Genomic DNA, 15,404 nt, shown 5'->3' on the forward strand with positions numbered 1-15,404 from the left:
GCAATCTTGTTCTAAACATTTTATACTTCTTGATATTCAGCAGAAAGGTTCATTATTTTTTTATCGACAGAGTGAGCGATTGTTTTATATCATCATCAGCCCGACTACGCTCAGTGCAAAGCAAGAGGGCTCTCTACTAGAGGTTCCTATGCATTATAACAGATTCATATTTGCACCATCATGGAACATTTAGATATATGCTGCTACAATACCGCACCTCTTACATATATCCCTAACGTGTTCTCCAAAACTGAAAAATTCGCCTGTATATAAACCTAAATACTGAACGGTTGAAGTGTACGCCAGAGGAGGATGGGAGTAGTTCGCCTCAAACAGATTGCAGTCGTTTTATTTTTATATGAGGGCATCTAATTCAAATAACTTTCGTTTCATTTTATTTCATAACATTACAGTTTTTAGCCGCCAAGCGTGCGATGTTACTTAAGGATGTTTGCATTTTTGCTGCGGCGCATTTCTGTGGCTTTTCTACTAGAACTGAAATCGCACTTACGTCATTCGTTTAAATAGTAAAAATAAGTGGGCAATAGTGGGGCCTTGCAGCATTCCATACTTAAATGGCATTACGTCGCTTGTTGCGTTTCCAAGTCTTACCATCTGATACCTACGCGTAAACTAACCAGGAACCAAATCTGCAAATCTTCGTCGAAATGCGTTACTTTCAAATTTTTGTGGCTACTGCTTAATGACACTGAGGCAATTTAATTGATATGAAGAGCAGTAATATTAGAATTGAAGTTTTGTAAAAAAAGTTAGGGTTCTCAGCTTTTTCCTAAATCTGAACTTGGACTTAAATATTAGGCATTGCTTTTATAAAATTTTGTGATAACACTGAAACGTGCATTTCTCTAATAGGTTTTAGAACTGATCACCTGGAATTGATATATAGCGATGTATATCACTTTTTACTCTTGCTATCTATTAGGGATATAAATAACGCCTCATTTATGCTGGAACTCTTATCGACAAATATATGGGAAGGCACTGTGCCATATTAAACTCTAGGGTCACGCACAAAATTACGTTCTCAGGCGAAGAATAAGCATGGACTAGCTGGAACAACCTGTGGCACTTCTTAGTGCCCCCCCCCCCCATGAGGTGTTTTCAGCCCTCTACTAACGTCGTGTCAAAAAAGGAAGCCGTAAAAGGTCATGGTCATGTTCTTTACATAAGGGGCGCTGGGAAAGTGTATAAGTACGCCCTTATAAATGTGGACTTGAGTCTAAAGACTTCCTATAGACTTGTCTTCCAATGATATTTCCAGTTGTGTATTCACAGCACATAAACTATCTATGGACAAAAGTCCACTAAAAATGCACGGCGATAAATGTATAGTTTTTCTATAGGCTGTCTATAGGATTTGTATTGCCTTTAGATTTTTCTCTAGGATTTGTCTGCAGACAGAGTATAAACTTATCGCGAATAGACTGCGTAAAGAAATTTTTGTAAGGGTGGTTTCTCGTTCGTTTCCAGTTCCGCCTTATTTCGAGGAGGCAGACGCGGAGGAGGTCTATGTCGTCGAAGGCGGTGCCGTTAGTCTGGAGTGCTTCCCTCGTGGCATTCCGGAGCCAGCAGTTTCTTGGCTACTTTCTGAGAACAAGGTAAGGTATCTGTTGTCGAGGGCGTGTTTATGCGGGCTTTTCAGCGCACTTTTGCTTTAACGTACGTGCTGTACTGCTTCTGATGTACTGGCATGTTTACAGCGTAGATGTGTTGATTTGTTACTTATTCTAATTTTATTTACTTAACTCGCCTGAAAAAATTCGCCAACCAGGTTAACGACACGTATTCTAGCGTAAAAACAGGAACGACTGGACGTGTTCAGTTAACAAATAGCTGCAGCTAGTTTCACGTCGCCACACGCTTGATTATCACATTATTTACGCGAATGTGAAGGGAGGGTCGCCTTTGCAGTCATGACAAAGGAAGAAAAAAAATAACATGCGATTATAACGGGGAGGGTTGGCTTCGCAGGCGTGGAAGAGTCCAAAAAAAATGGCAACGGTTAAACTTTGTTAAGCCTATTTAGTAGAGCGTTAGCTATGGGGTTATGATTATTGTTTGTCTTTAATTGCATGTAAGTAATTGACGCTTATTAATTCGGGGCGCTATCTAAAACAGTGAATTTACACTTGGCCTAAGCTTTCTAACAGTATGTGACTAAGTGCTGTAGCGCAAATTTTTATTTTTACTGCAAATATTTTTAACGGTCGCTCAATAGCACAGCGCATTTGCACTTAACCTAATTTTTGAGCGGTATATGACTCAATGCTTTAGCGCAATTTTTCTTTTTAATTACAATTAACTCATTAAAGCTACTTCATTCGGGTCGCTATCTAGCACCTCGCATCTGCATTCAACCCAAGCTTTCCATTTGTATATGACTCGATGCTATAGCTGGACGTTTGGTTTTAGCTGCAATCAGTTAATCAACGGTAATAAATTTGGGTCGCTAAATGGCGCAGCGAATTTGGACGGAACCTAAGCTTTCTAACGGTATATGAGTAATTCTATAGCGCAGTATGGCTTTAATTGCAATTACCTAATTAACACTAATTGGGTCACTAACTAGCAAAGACGCAGTTACACATGACCTAAGCATTCGGACGATATATGACTCGATGCTAGAGCGCATGTTGGTTTTAGCGGTAATTAACTAATTAACGCTAATTAGGGTAGCTAACTAGCACTGAGCATTTACACTTGACATAAGCTTTCTAACAGTATATGACTCGATGCTATAGCGCTGTATGGTTTTAATTGCAGTAATAATGAACACTAATTAATTTAGATGATCGAAACTCATGGTTGATCACGTGTCAAATGCAATGCTCAGACACACAGCAGGACAGTACCGAAAAGTCCTGCTTTGACCTTGGCTGAACTTGAATGTCAAGGTACCGGCATGAGGCGTGTTCCGAAGCTGATCACTGGTGAGTAGAGCTAACGCTCTTAAAGGAAGAATGCGATAGCAACGCGAAGAACGGGGTTGCAGTGTACTGAAAGTTGGACCTCAAGAAATGGCTTTCCTATGGCTCGTCTTCAGAGGAAGCCGAGGGCGCGCATTTCGAACCATAACGCAGCAAAGCAGACGCGGTCATTATTATCGTGTGAAGGTTTCGCACCCCCTTTTTTTTCTCAAGACAAACCGCAAAAAAACTCATCAGATAAATCGATGTCATAAGCGCGGATTTGCGCCGCGCCGCCACCGTGGGGACCGAGAACTTTAGAGGCCTCGCGATAAAAAAGAAACTTCATCCACTCGCTGAATGGTGAGGCTGGTGATGCCTCCCGAATGTCGGTGAACGCTCTCGGCAGCACCTTTAACGAGCCGCCGACCGACATGCGGAGGCGGCGAAAAATTGTGCTGCAGCACCCGAGTTTGATTTTACTGAATAGTGCTTTAGGTACCTACTGAGGTGAGTAGGAAAAGCGCCTTTTCCGTGATCCCGAATTGGATTACTAATGTTAGCTTGCGACATAGCGGCGCTGCAGATGCGGGGGTGTGTACCCAGTGTATGCCCAACTTTAACAAAACGAAACGGCCTCTACAACTGGCGTGTTCGACCGTATTGCCTCCGGATGGCGTGTCAGATTCGCTCTCGGTGCCTGCGGCGGCTGCATTTCGATGGAGGCGAAATTCTAGAGGGCAGTATGCTGTGCGATGTCAGTGCACGTTAAAGAATCCCAGGTGGTCGAAATTATTCCAGAGCCCTCCACTACGGCGTCCTTCGTAGCCTGAGTCGCATTGGGACGTTAAACCCCAATAAACCAAACTAAACTGAACTCTCGGTGCGCAAACTAGTGCATCTTCTGCGGTAAATAGGTTCTCTCTGTTCCGCCGCTGCTCCCATATGTGTCGTGACGTTTCGTGCTGGTCGCCTTAGTTAAACATTTTCGGCACCAGCCTTCCGGTGGCCGGCCAATGCGGCATTCGAGATTTTTTATGTTCCTTTTTTGTGGTACCCACACTTGTGGGTCGACCTGGAGGACGCCATTAAGCAGTATATGCGAGTAAAAATGGCATAGTTAGGCCTTTGCCCCCACTTCTTTTTCGATTAGAACGCGAGGGGTGACTCTTTACTTTTATTTTTGGTAAAAAAAACTCGCATTACATTGGAGTAACTACGGTGTACCGGCGCTTTTTCAACATGCGTTGATTTCTTTATAGAAAGCTGTGAATGTTTGAGATCGCAGACCGACCGTGTGACATGGCGTGTACTGTCGCTGGCAGTAGCTAGATAAAGCACTACTAGGTGACTATTATTAAATAATTACCTTGTTATTTTTTAGTTTAGGGCACAATATTACACGGCACTACCGCAGGCATCCAACGTCGTAGTCGAACCCAGTATTTTTATTTTTTAAATTTAAGATGCTAAAGAAACTAATGTTGCAGAGATTAGTGAGAGTAACATTGAGGCATGCCTCCGGCTTCCTGCAAAAGCGAACAAGATACCATCCATTATTGTGCGGTGATAACCTTACCCGAAAACGAAATCGCTACTTCTGCAAGCTAAACATTGGCTAAGAAAAACAATTTCCGGTCTGTTAGCTGCTCTAACTGCAAGTTGAGAGGACTGACGACGCTGCATATGCATTCGCTGCTGGCAACAATGCGCTCGCCTCCCGTTCCTGACGCCCCACTTCGTCTCAACACCAATGCATCGAGACTGCAGTCAGCTCAGCGCGCCTCTGGTTGGCAGCCTATTAGTTTTTTTCCCTGAGGCTGAAACCACCTGAATCTAACTGCAGCATATTCGGTCGAGACCTCCTCGCGGTGTACTAAGCCATCGAGCACTTTTGTACCTTCCCAGGGTGCCGGGACTTTCATGTCACAAATAATAAGTCCTTGACGTTTCTCTTTCAACTGAATCACAGAACCTACACTACAGGTGAGATTCGCCAGCTGTACATTATCTAGGCGTTTCTAGTGAGGTCTCCGTCACGTCCGCGGCCAGAATATGCTGCTGCTGATGCACTCTTCCGCGTTGGTGCCCTGGTGTGTCATTCTCCAGTGTACGTCAAGGAGCTAGCAGCCGCCCAGCGCAGCGACCCAGAGTTGCATCGCCTTCGTTCCTATTCTACGTCTCTGCCCTTCGCTGACTGTCCGCTTCTGTTTTTCTCTGCGTTGATAATGTGCGGGACGTACGTAGCTGTCCTACGGCCCTTCGTGCCTTTGGCTTTCCCTAACGCGATTTTTGACAAACTCTACCATGTGAGCCAACCTGTTATTCGTACGAGGCAGAAGCTAGTCACCGCTACCTTTTTTTTTGGCCAGGCATCAATGCCGACGTCCGCTCCTGCTCACGAACCTGCATTAAATGCCAGCTTGCCAAAGTTCACCAGAACACCCTTACAACTTCCTATTCTTTCGTGCCTCCTAACGCGAGGTTTTCCCGCCTCCGCATAGAACTTGTTGGTCCCTTCCCATCATCACGTGGGGCCTGGTACCTGCTCACGTGCATGTATCGCTTCACACGCTGGCCCGAGGCGTTGCCCACTATTACGACTACGGCAGAGACAGATCCTACGAACTTCATCACCGCCTGGGTGTCTCGTTTCGACTGCCCCTATGTTGTCACAACCGACCGAGGCCGCCAGTGTGAATCGGCCCTTTTCACCCCTGTTGCCAACGCCGTCAGCGTTCGATACATCAATGCAACTACCTAACATTCTTCGGCGAATGACATGGTGGAAAGAATCCATCGACAACTGAAGGCTACCTTCACCACTTATCAGCCAAGGAAATGCTGGTCCGGCCACCTTCCCCTTGTCCTTTTGGGCATCCGCTCAGCGCTGAAGGCCTTCATATACGGTCGGCACCTTCACAACAAGTTTCCACACATTCCTCCGGTCATCCCTACTGGAAGCCGCCCCCGCTCCATATTTATCAGCCAGGATCTGGACTCCTGCAGCCACGTCTTCGTCCGGTGGGACCACGTCCGTCCACCGCTAACACCGGCCTACGATGGTCCGTTCTGCATGCTCCATCGTACGAGTAAGACGTTGACGCTGGTCATAAACGGTCGTGAAGACGTGGCGTCTGCTGACATACTCAAACCCACCTCCGTTGTCGCCCTTGTGCCCGTGGTCCCTCCACTTACCCTGTCTTCGACCCTGCCATCCTGTTATGCGGCCTCATCGAAACACATACAGTGGAGGCTCCTGTGGCTTCCGCTATATGAGGGGAGGGGGAGCCCTTTAGAGCCCGTCCCTTTGCGCTCTGTCAGTAGGCTACAACTCGCTCCGCGTGCATTGGCCCTCAATGAAGATTTGCACTAGGCTTCACATCACCGGCAGCGCAATAAAAGACAGTTTCGAAACCCAACGCTGCCGGAATTGGTTCATCCCCGCATTTAGCTCCAACAGACGCAATATGTACATTTAGACCTCTTGATATGTCGGGCTACTACCCCTCTGCTACGGTCTCAACAGTCACCAAAAGCAGCTGTCACGCCTGACAACTGTGAGTGGCTAATGATAGATGCACCTCATAGAAGCTTTCTCGATGACGTTCTCAGTGCGAGCCTGCATTGTTCGATCAAAATGTTTGCTTCCCTTACTTTACTCTTATCGCCTGAGGCTCCTTGGTTACTGCGTGAGCAGTAATAGCAACACACGCTCTAAAAATGGCAGGACCGGCATGTGATTAAAGCTGAGGTTTCGCCATCGCAGCGCCCCTAGAGGAGTGTAGAGGAAGTTAAGCTCTGGCACTTGGGTGCTCCTCTATCGGGCGTGTATTGCAATGAAAGAGCTCCGACTATGCAGTGGAAGACGGTAAAGGTGACCTCTTTATTTAATATACAATTATTGAACCCGATGACGAGCTCCGATTATCGTCGCTGAAATTCCCCAGCCTGGCAGGAATGCTCGGCGGAATGAGTGCATGAATGAATGAATTAATGAGCCAATGAAACTTTTGTTGTCCTTTGTGGCAAATGAGTGGATTCCATAATTGGATTCTGGCGCCTCCCTTCTCTTTTGGACCAGTTTCCTCTTGCTTAGTTGGCCCGAGCTAGCGGAGCGCGATCCACCGCTCAAATCCAGTGCATTCACCCACCGGTCAAAATGCGTCTCCCACCGGCGAGCCCAGCCTCTACAAGTAAAATATTGCCTTGAGGCACCAGGCAACCGCCGGCAAAAACTAAAAACATAGCTCCGATATATGATTCCACAACCTCCCGCACCTTCCAGTACCTGCCGAATGCAAGGGGGATGCACCAACATTTACAAATCCACAGCTGCAAAGGTATAATAGGACATTCAATTCACGAACTGAAGCCAACTAATACTTCGTTATTCTCGTTACAAGCTCCTAATTGTCGTGTGACTACATTTTCGTTTAGTCAGTGTTGAGCGCCACAATCTTTAATACGCCATCGCCACCACCTATAACCAACTCACACAAAGACACGGACATGGATGTTAGCAAAAAAAGAATTGTCACTTCTGGCCGTAAGGAAATACGCTTTCTTCTTGCAGTTGCCCGTTGAGAGCGCCTTTCTGAGAGTACCGAATGCGAGCGCTGAGGACGCGGGCCACTACGTGTGCCAGGCCTCCAATGACGCCGGCGTCGCCGAGAAGGACTTCATTCTCGTCGTCCTGGGTACGTTGCCTATCCGAAGCTCACTTTACGTTTTACGCGCATTGTGTGAGGGGACAGGTACTTATTTCAGGATTTACTTTCTTTACTATTGAGGTACGAAGAGAGGCTGGGACTAAAGGCATTGAGTGCCTGAGGGAGGTCCCAGCCCCCTTGTGTACAGAATCGACAGCAAGAAAGCTGCCGAGTGATTACAATCAAAGATAAACAACCAACTGTACAAAAAAATGCACTGAGGTAGCACTCGCACATTATGAGTAATCATCTATACAAAGCAGAAATCTTATACAGAATAAAAATATCACAATAAAATTGGAAATGAGTGCTCTTAGAATATGCAAATCAGTTAGCATACATGTGCTAGAAGAAAAAACAGAGAAAATAATAGTCAGTCTGTAAAGGGGAATGAAACAAATGAGATCAAGCACTAAGAAACAAACTTCACAAGAAGGTGGAAGATCTAGTCCAGGGAGAGCAATTGCACCAACTATATTACATAATTGCATCAATATTAAAAAATCTATATAAAATATTTTTAAAATAGGATTCTAATCATGGAAGCAGATATTTCCATTCAGCGATATTTCCTTAGCCTGTTTTTTGAACACCTGCTTAGAAGAGACATAGTTAACGATTTCTGCGAGTTTATTAAGTATATCTACTGATTGGAATCCAGAGGGCTGTTTTCCATGATTCATTCATATTTTAGGCGTGAGTCGTTTGGCGCGTCTGAAGTTATATCCACCATCATATCTATAATCCTGCTGTGCGTATGTTTTTTTCTTTGTGTATGGCTTGAAGAAATTTCGTGTAGTAAATCTGGTCGGTGCGTAACATGGAATATTGTCGAAAAAGCGGACCTGTTCTCAAATTTGCATAAGGCCTTGACAATTTGACAGCATGAGCAGAACGCGTTTTTGCAAGAATAATAGCTTACTCTAATTATATTTGCTTGTTGTGCCCCATACCAATGACCCGTAACAAAGTTTCTAGAAAGCAGGGGTGTTGTACAGCTGTTTTTTTATCCTGAGTGGAATAAGATGTGCTATTGCGTATACGATACCTATATTCCTAGAGAGTTCACTACATAGATAAGAAATGTGCTTATTGAAAGATAGTTCTTCCTGAAACCAGACACCCAGAAACTTCTGTTCTTTTACTCGTTTAATCGGAGAGCAATTGTGGACGATATGAATTTGTTTTTGCGCTGTTTTCTTAATTGCTGTAAATAAGATGTATTTAGTCTTATCTGTATTTAGCTGCAACATATTTTCTTCTAATCATTCCGATAACAAATTTAAGTATCTATTTATGCTACACTCTAGGCGATTGATGTGAAAGTACGTTGTGTTGGGCAAGTTGGAAGTAATTCATGTTGTGAACCAGCTCAAAACGGACAACGGGCCTAGGAAAGAGCCGACGACACGGGCGCTGTCTAGCAATTGAAGTTTATTGGAAAACCGCATGAAATGTATAATGTTAAAAACGCACTAAACCAAAGAACAATAAAAAAACAGAAACAGGTTGAGGATTACACAGCTGATGGAAGACTCTTATTCTGCGTGGCGAAACCATCCGTGGCATTACAAAGAAATGAGATAGCCTTCCTCGATAAGAGTCTTCCATCCGCTGTGTAATCCTCAACCTTTTTCTGTTTTTTGCTTGTTTTTTTCTGGTTTCGTGCGTTTTTAACCTTATATATTTCACGAGGAGATTAATGTCATGAGAAGCAAAAACTTCGTTGGTGTCGTCGGCATACATTGCTGCTTCTTGAGCGCCTTGTATATTTACAATATCAATGACGTATAACAAGAAAAGCAAAGGGCCTAGCATCGAACTTTGCGGGACACATTTCTGCAGCTGCATTGTATAGGAGGATACATCTTGGAAAATACCTTGTGTCATGGCGCTCTTTGGCCATAGATGCCCTTGCGCCATAAAAATTCATCATCATCATCATCAACATCTTGGATTTTCACTAATTTGGTGCTACCACTCAGGTAACTACGCAATAGCTCCGAAGCCACTCCACATATACTATGCGTTTCTAACTTTGAGCAAAATTTTGTGATCTATGGAATAAAAAGACTTTCTTAAATCTAAACATAACTTGACTGTGCGCATTCGTCGCTTGATATTTTCAATTATTTTATCCTTAATTCATGCTAGTGCTTTCTCGCTTGATTTATTTTCCTGAAAACTATACTGAGAGGTAGAGATTATACCTTGCTTTACAAGAAGCGCGGATAGCCTTTGAGAAACCACTTCCTGAAAGATTGTCGAGAAAACTTTCAAAACGAATATCGGCCTGTAGTTTTTAATTTGATCTTCGCCACCTCCTTTATATGCGGGCGTCACGCGTGCGATCTTCAGTTTGCCGGGAAAAAGCCAGAGGAAATTGATAATTGATAATATATGCTAGCACACTACTGATCGCAGACACGACGTGTTTGATCGGTCCCGGAGCAATGCCATCCACACTTGCTGCTACAAGATTTTTAATTTAAAGGACAATATAATCGACCTCAGCCGAATCGGTTGGTTGGAAAAATATAGTGATTGAAGTTGGTGAGATAACTGCTGCATCATATATGTTGCTTTGTTTTTTTCTTGTCAGATGCGCAGGAGCTTGCGTGAAGTGTTCGTTAATTACATTAGCTAATTATTTTCCTTGAATTTCGCTGCCATTTAACTTGGATGCTGGCGCATGATAAGTCTTCTTTATGTTTGTTATCGTGTTCACAGTTTCCCTTGTCTTTTTGAGCTCAGTGCGTATGTCGTAAAAAAGACGCTCATAGTAAATTTTTTCAGTCTTCCTAAGGTGCATTTGTACCTTATTTTGCTATTTTTTGAATGCAGCGAGCAAACACTGGTTGCGTGGGCGTACAAAATTGTGGTACATACCATTTTTCATTTTTATGCACGCGTGCAAAGACGAGTCTATCCAAGGTTTTCGGATCTTTTTGTTCCTGCTGCTAACAACGTCTTGTGGAAATGCTAAATCATAACAAGCAATTATATACTGTAAAAAAAGGTTGTATGCTTTGTTTGCGTCCTTAGTGTCGCAACTTTCTTGCCAGTCTAAAGCTGCAATTAGGCATCGGAAGTGTTCTAGCGTATGGTAATTTATCTTACGACAAAACCGTGGTTTTTGACAGGCAGCTCTTTTTCTACGGTGATGCTTGCGAAACAAAAAAAAGCGGCATATGATCACTGATGTCTCTAGTAGGAACGGCAGCTGTTATGTCGTCTTCAGTTAAGCTCCACACACAAATCTCTAAATGTGTGGCACTAGTTGCTGACGCCCTCGTTGGAAGTGTGATACAGTTCCGGCAGGCGTGACATGGCAATATATTTGTAATTTCCTGCGGCCAAGCCTCCCCTGAGATCATATCTACATTCACATCTCCCATAAGGAGACAAGTTCAATTGCGCGCACAGGAAACCTTAAGCAGTTCTTCTAGAAAAGTGTAAAACATGCAGATTGCATTTGGGGGCCTGTAGATTTCAGGCACTGCGAGTTTGCCCATTTGAATTGCTAAGTATTAACGTCACAGGCTATTCTTGAAAATTCTTCATCAATAATAAAAGTGATACAATCATGTACATATATTGCAATGCCACCGCATATTTCGCATTCTCTATAAGCTGCAGCGAACGATAGCCGTTGAAAACCGGTCATGTTCATTCTTGGTCAGCCAGGCTTCAGAGAAAACTACCAAATCAAACTGCACCCTTATTGATTCAGCAAAGTACTTATTGCATACACCTTATTTCTTATGCTTCTTGCATTTCTGTGAATAGCTGATAACATTACTCTTGGCAAAATTTGAATTGAGACACCGGATGTCATGATAAGAGCCTTGGTGTAGGCCCATGTGAAAAAGTAGATAGATAAGCAGATATTAAAGACTACTAATCTATAGGGGGTCGTGGTGATGCAGCAATTAGTGCTAGATCATCTGAGGAAGCAATGCGAATTATATTCGAAATGTCATCTTTTCGGTCAAGAATTTTTCTGTTCGCAGTCCACGCAAATTTCCACTTAGCCTCCTTAATTCTTTTCTTGACTGCCGCCATCAGCATCTTATTACGAGGCGTGAGGTGTTCATCCTAGTTAGATAGGAGTGCTCTCCGGAACCAAAGGTTTTTCCTTGCTTTAGAAAGCAGTTAATTTTGGTTGCTCTTTTGCACAAAGCGAACTACAATGTTCATAACTTCAGGTTTTTCTATTGACACCCAGTGGCAAGAATCGATGCCACTTTCCTCTACAGCTTCGCCGACTACCTGAGCTAACTTTTTAGCACCGCGATTGCATCACCGGGTCCAGGGATTTCTTTAATTTCCAGGTTGTTGGATCTTTGATACTGCTCAAGCTCGTCTACCCTTTGCTGCAACCTGTCATTTTCTGTTTTCAACATAACGTTCAGTTTGCTTAGCTCTTATTTCTGTCCTTAGTGCCACAGTGTCTTTTCTAACGCCCTCGACTTAATCGCAGGTATTTGAACAGTATTTAATATTCTCCTTTATCTCTCTCAGCTCAGTTATGTCTCGCCTAAAACTTTCAAGCTTTCTTGTGAGTTCCCTTAAATTCTTCACGTCTAGTCCATCTTTGGCATCCTTAGAATTCTTTCCAGTCTCTTTGCCCATCGCTATGCAAATCAATCACAGTCACAGTCGCACTTAGCTCGGCAGCAGTGCTTTCAACAGGACAGGGGATGTAAGTAATTAACTAATTTGAAAATCACTCCTCTCACTTGCAATGACAAAAGGTTGCAATTCACAAATGATGCTCAATGCTGCACTGCTACCGAACTGAAGCTTCCATCGGTTGGTCCTTGTATTTAAGCGTGTAGGAGCCCCCGACTTTCAGTTACATGACTTTCTTTCTTTGCTGCCCCATGGATGGTCAAAGCTTCCAAGTGTCGCTATCTTGACGATGGGAAGTTTGCTTTGGACAGCTTTGTTACTGGATCCTAATCGTCGACACGCCCGTTTCCTGCAATAGCAAAATGTTGCGATTCACGAATGATGCGCAATGCTGCACTGCTGCCGAACTGAAGCTTCAATCGGTGGGTGTTTTTAATTAAGCGTGCAGGTGCCTCTGCATTTCAGTCATGTGACTTCATGTCTTTGCTGCCATGATGATGGTCAAAGCTTCCAAGTGTCGCTATCTTGATGCGAAGTTTGCCTTGGACAGCTGTGTTGCTGGCTTCTGACCGCCGAAACGGCCGTTTGCTACAATAGCACAATGTTGCGATTCACGAATGATGCTCAATGCTGCACTGCTGGCAGGCATTTGGTCGGCAGTACAGAGCTAAACAGCGATTTTGTAGGTACTGCTCGTTCCTTGGCTGGCATTCCTCGACGCGTTTTTATATTGAACAGCCATTTTCCGACTCACTGTAATGTCTGAATCACTGTGACTTTTGAAAGACTCGAGCAAAGTACGGCTGAAATCACAGCAAGAGTAGGTTTTTCCGAGACATTTCCAGAAATATTCACCACAAGGATTTTTCCTCGGCACGTACTGGTACCAAAACAGCACATTAATTGGTGCAAATTACAACTGGACCAGAAAAAGCTTTCAAACCTATTTAGACACGATAATAGCTATCTTCCTCAGATAAACTTGTCTTTTTCTGCTTTATGATAGCCTACCTCGAACTCCACGAGAGGCTGCAACTGAGTCAAGCGCTGTCTATTGCGTTGACTACTGCGTAGCTGTGCCAGAGTAGAGCAGACACGGAAGCCCAAAGCTTCCCAGGCGAGAAGTGTGGGGCAGCGAAATTTCGCAAGCGGCGCAGTGTCCGGATGGCGCTTGTCGGTAGTTTTGGAGACAAAATTGTTTTGTGTCTGCAGTGCAGACCGAGATCGAATAAAAAAAATTCGGCAGGACACTTAGGACTGCTTACTTTTGAGAAGGCGAAAGCCCACCTGCTCAATTCGTGAACGCAATCGTTAGCGGTCCATGGCACACGAATTCACAACCGGCCCCTATTGTGCTTGACGTGAACTGACGTGGCAGAGGGAATCGCATTGCAACGCAGCCGCCAACGTACTACGTCAACGTACATGGTTGTTCGAAGCCGCCACCGCGGCGCCGCTGCACCCTTCTGCTCCACACGCTGCGGCATGATGTAACCAGATTCCACGCAGCTGGCAATTCCAAGTCTAAGCCGCCGCTGCGAAACACCGCTAACTACGAGCATGGAGTAGCCGCCCTACCGCGGCACACGGCCCCCTTGCCAACCAGCTGCCGCATCAGGTTGCATGCGGATGCGCCGACCGTCTCTGCATGTGGGAGCCATGTTTTTATGGGTACCGTTGTGTGTATCACACACACAGACGGATTTTCTCTCAATGGAGCAAATAAGGTGTGCGCCTTAAGAAAAGGGTTTTCATACTTGTTCAATTATGTTAAGTTTCGTCAATTCTCGTTGCAAGCAATTTTTCCGAGCAATCTCTGATTTGTTTGTCGTATGAAGTAGAAGTTGCCTCGCATTAAAAAGCACAAATTGCAGACGTGCCTTCAAGGAAATGTAGCTTGACAATGTAAAAAGCTGGAAGTACCGTCCGGAAGGCAGAGCATATCTAAATATCATTTAAGCCTCTTTCAACGTTTTTTTTATTTTCTCTCTGGCTTCATTAATGCAAAAGCATTGCAGTTCCATCCCAATTGTATTCCAGTTTTATTCTAATTATATTTCAGTTCTATTAAAATGCTATTTTAATTATATTGTATTCATTTCTGCTTTAGCCGCCGCGGTGGCTCAGTGGTTACGGCGCTCGGCTGCTGTCCCGAAAGACGCGGGTTCGATCCCGGCCACAGCGGTCGAATTTCGATGGAGGCGAAATTCTAGAGGCCCGTGTACTGAGCGATGTCAGTGCACGTTAAAGAACCCCAGGTGGTCGAAATCTCTGGAATCCTCCACTACGGCGTCCCTCACAGCCTGAGTCACTTTGGGACGTTAAACCCCAATAAACCAATAAACCAATCTTTCCATTTCTAGTTCGTCCACTTCTAAGAAGAAGCACTGATTATTGCTGGTTAACATTTCGTATTGCCCACCTTTGATGACGTGACACCGTTTCGACCAATCGCGACTTTCGTTGCGCCAGCACTTTCTGGGCGACGCCGGGTTTTAGTGTCAATGAGCTATCTAATGCTTTCGCATTAATATTAGTGAGTTAATAAGCCGCATTAAAGACTTTCTTTGTGAATCCTGTAATTTAGAGGTTATCAAAATGACCGCCTGTAGGTTTTTGTTTCTGCTGTAGTGAGACGAGCGCTCCATAGTAATAATTTCTGCTTGTACTAGTAAACAAATCAAACAAAAACCCTATGGACGGTGCTACGTAAAGTCCTGATTATCACGCATATTTTTATTCAAAAAACAGTACCCGATTTTTACCATCCTTGTGCTAAAAATAAAACGGGCAAATGAAGGGCACGTGGAATAGAAATCTCCGAGTTTGACGTATCAACGCACCTTAAGGGGCGTAATATAAAACATTTAAAAATTCGTATAGGTGAATATGTGGCTCCTAGCTGTACTCAGAAGACAGCAAATACTTGGCAACACCCAAAGCTACAGTAAGCATTTTGTCGACCGTTGTGATATGAATGTGTCCGGCAGAAGGTGGGTAGCGGGGCGGGCTCCCCAGTGAAAACGCAGTACAAGAATATGCGACAGAAAATACCTGTTGTAGGAGGTGTTGCCGTATTTTTGGCGTGTCGTAATTGTGTTGTCTGTCTTGTGCTGCATTTCTGTAGTCT

General features: G+C 44.2%; 1 protein-coding gene across 1 annotated transcript in view; it reads left to right on the top strand.

Moving 5' to 3' along the window:
- The window catches only part of LOC144129205 (hemicentin-1-like), a 414,526-nt gene that overhangs the window by 153,832 nt on the left and 245,290 nt on the right, over positions 1-15,404 (top strand). The window contains exons 12-13 of the mRNA XM_077663195.1: positions 1,492-1,619; positions 7,504-7,627. Of these exons, the coding sequence (XP_077519321.1) occupies positions 1,492-1,619; positions 7,504-7,627 (252 nt within the window). The remainder of the gene's footprint in view (positions 1-1,491; positions 1,620-7,503; positions 7,628-15,404) is intronic.

The sequence above is a fragment of the Amblyomma americanum genome, chromosome 1 (genome assembly GCF_052857255.1).
Source record: "Amblyomma americanum isolate KBUSLIRL-KWMA chromosome 1, ASM5285725v1, whole genome shotgun sequence".
Taxonomy (NCBI): domain Eukaryota; kingdom Metazoa; phylum Arthropoda; class Arachnida; order Ixodida; family Ixodidae; genus Amblyomma; species Amblyomma americanum.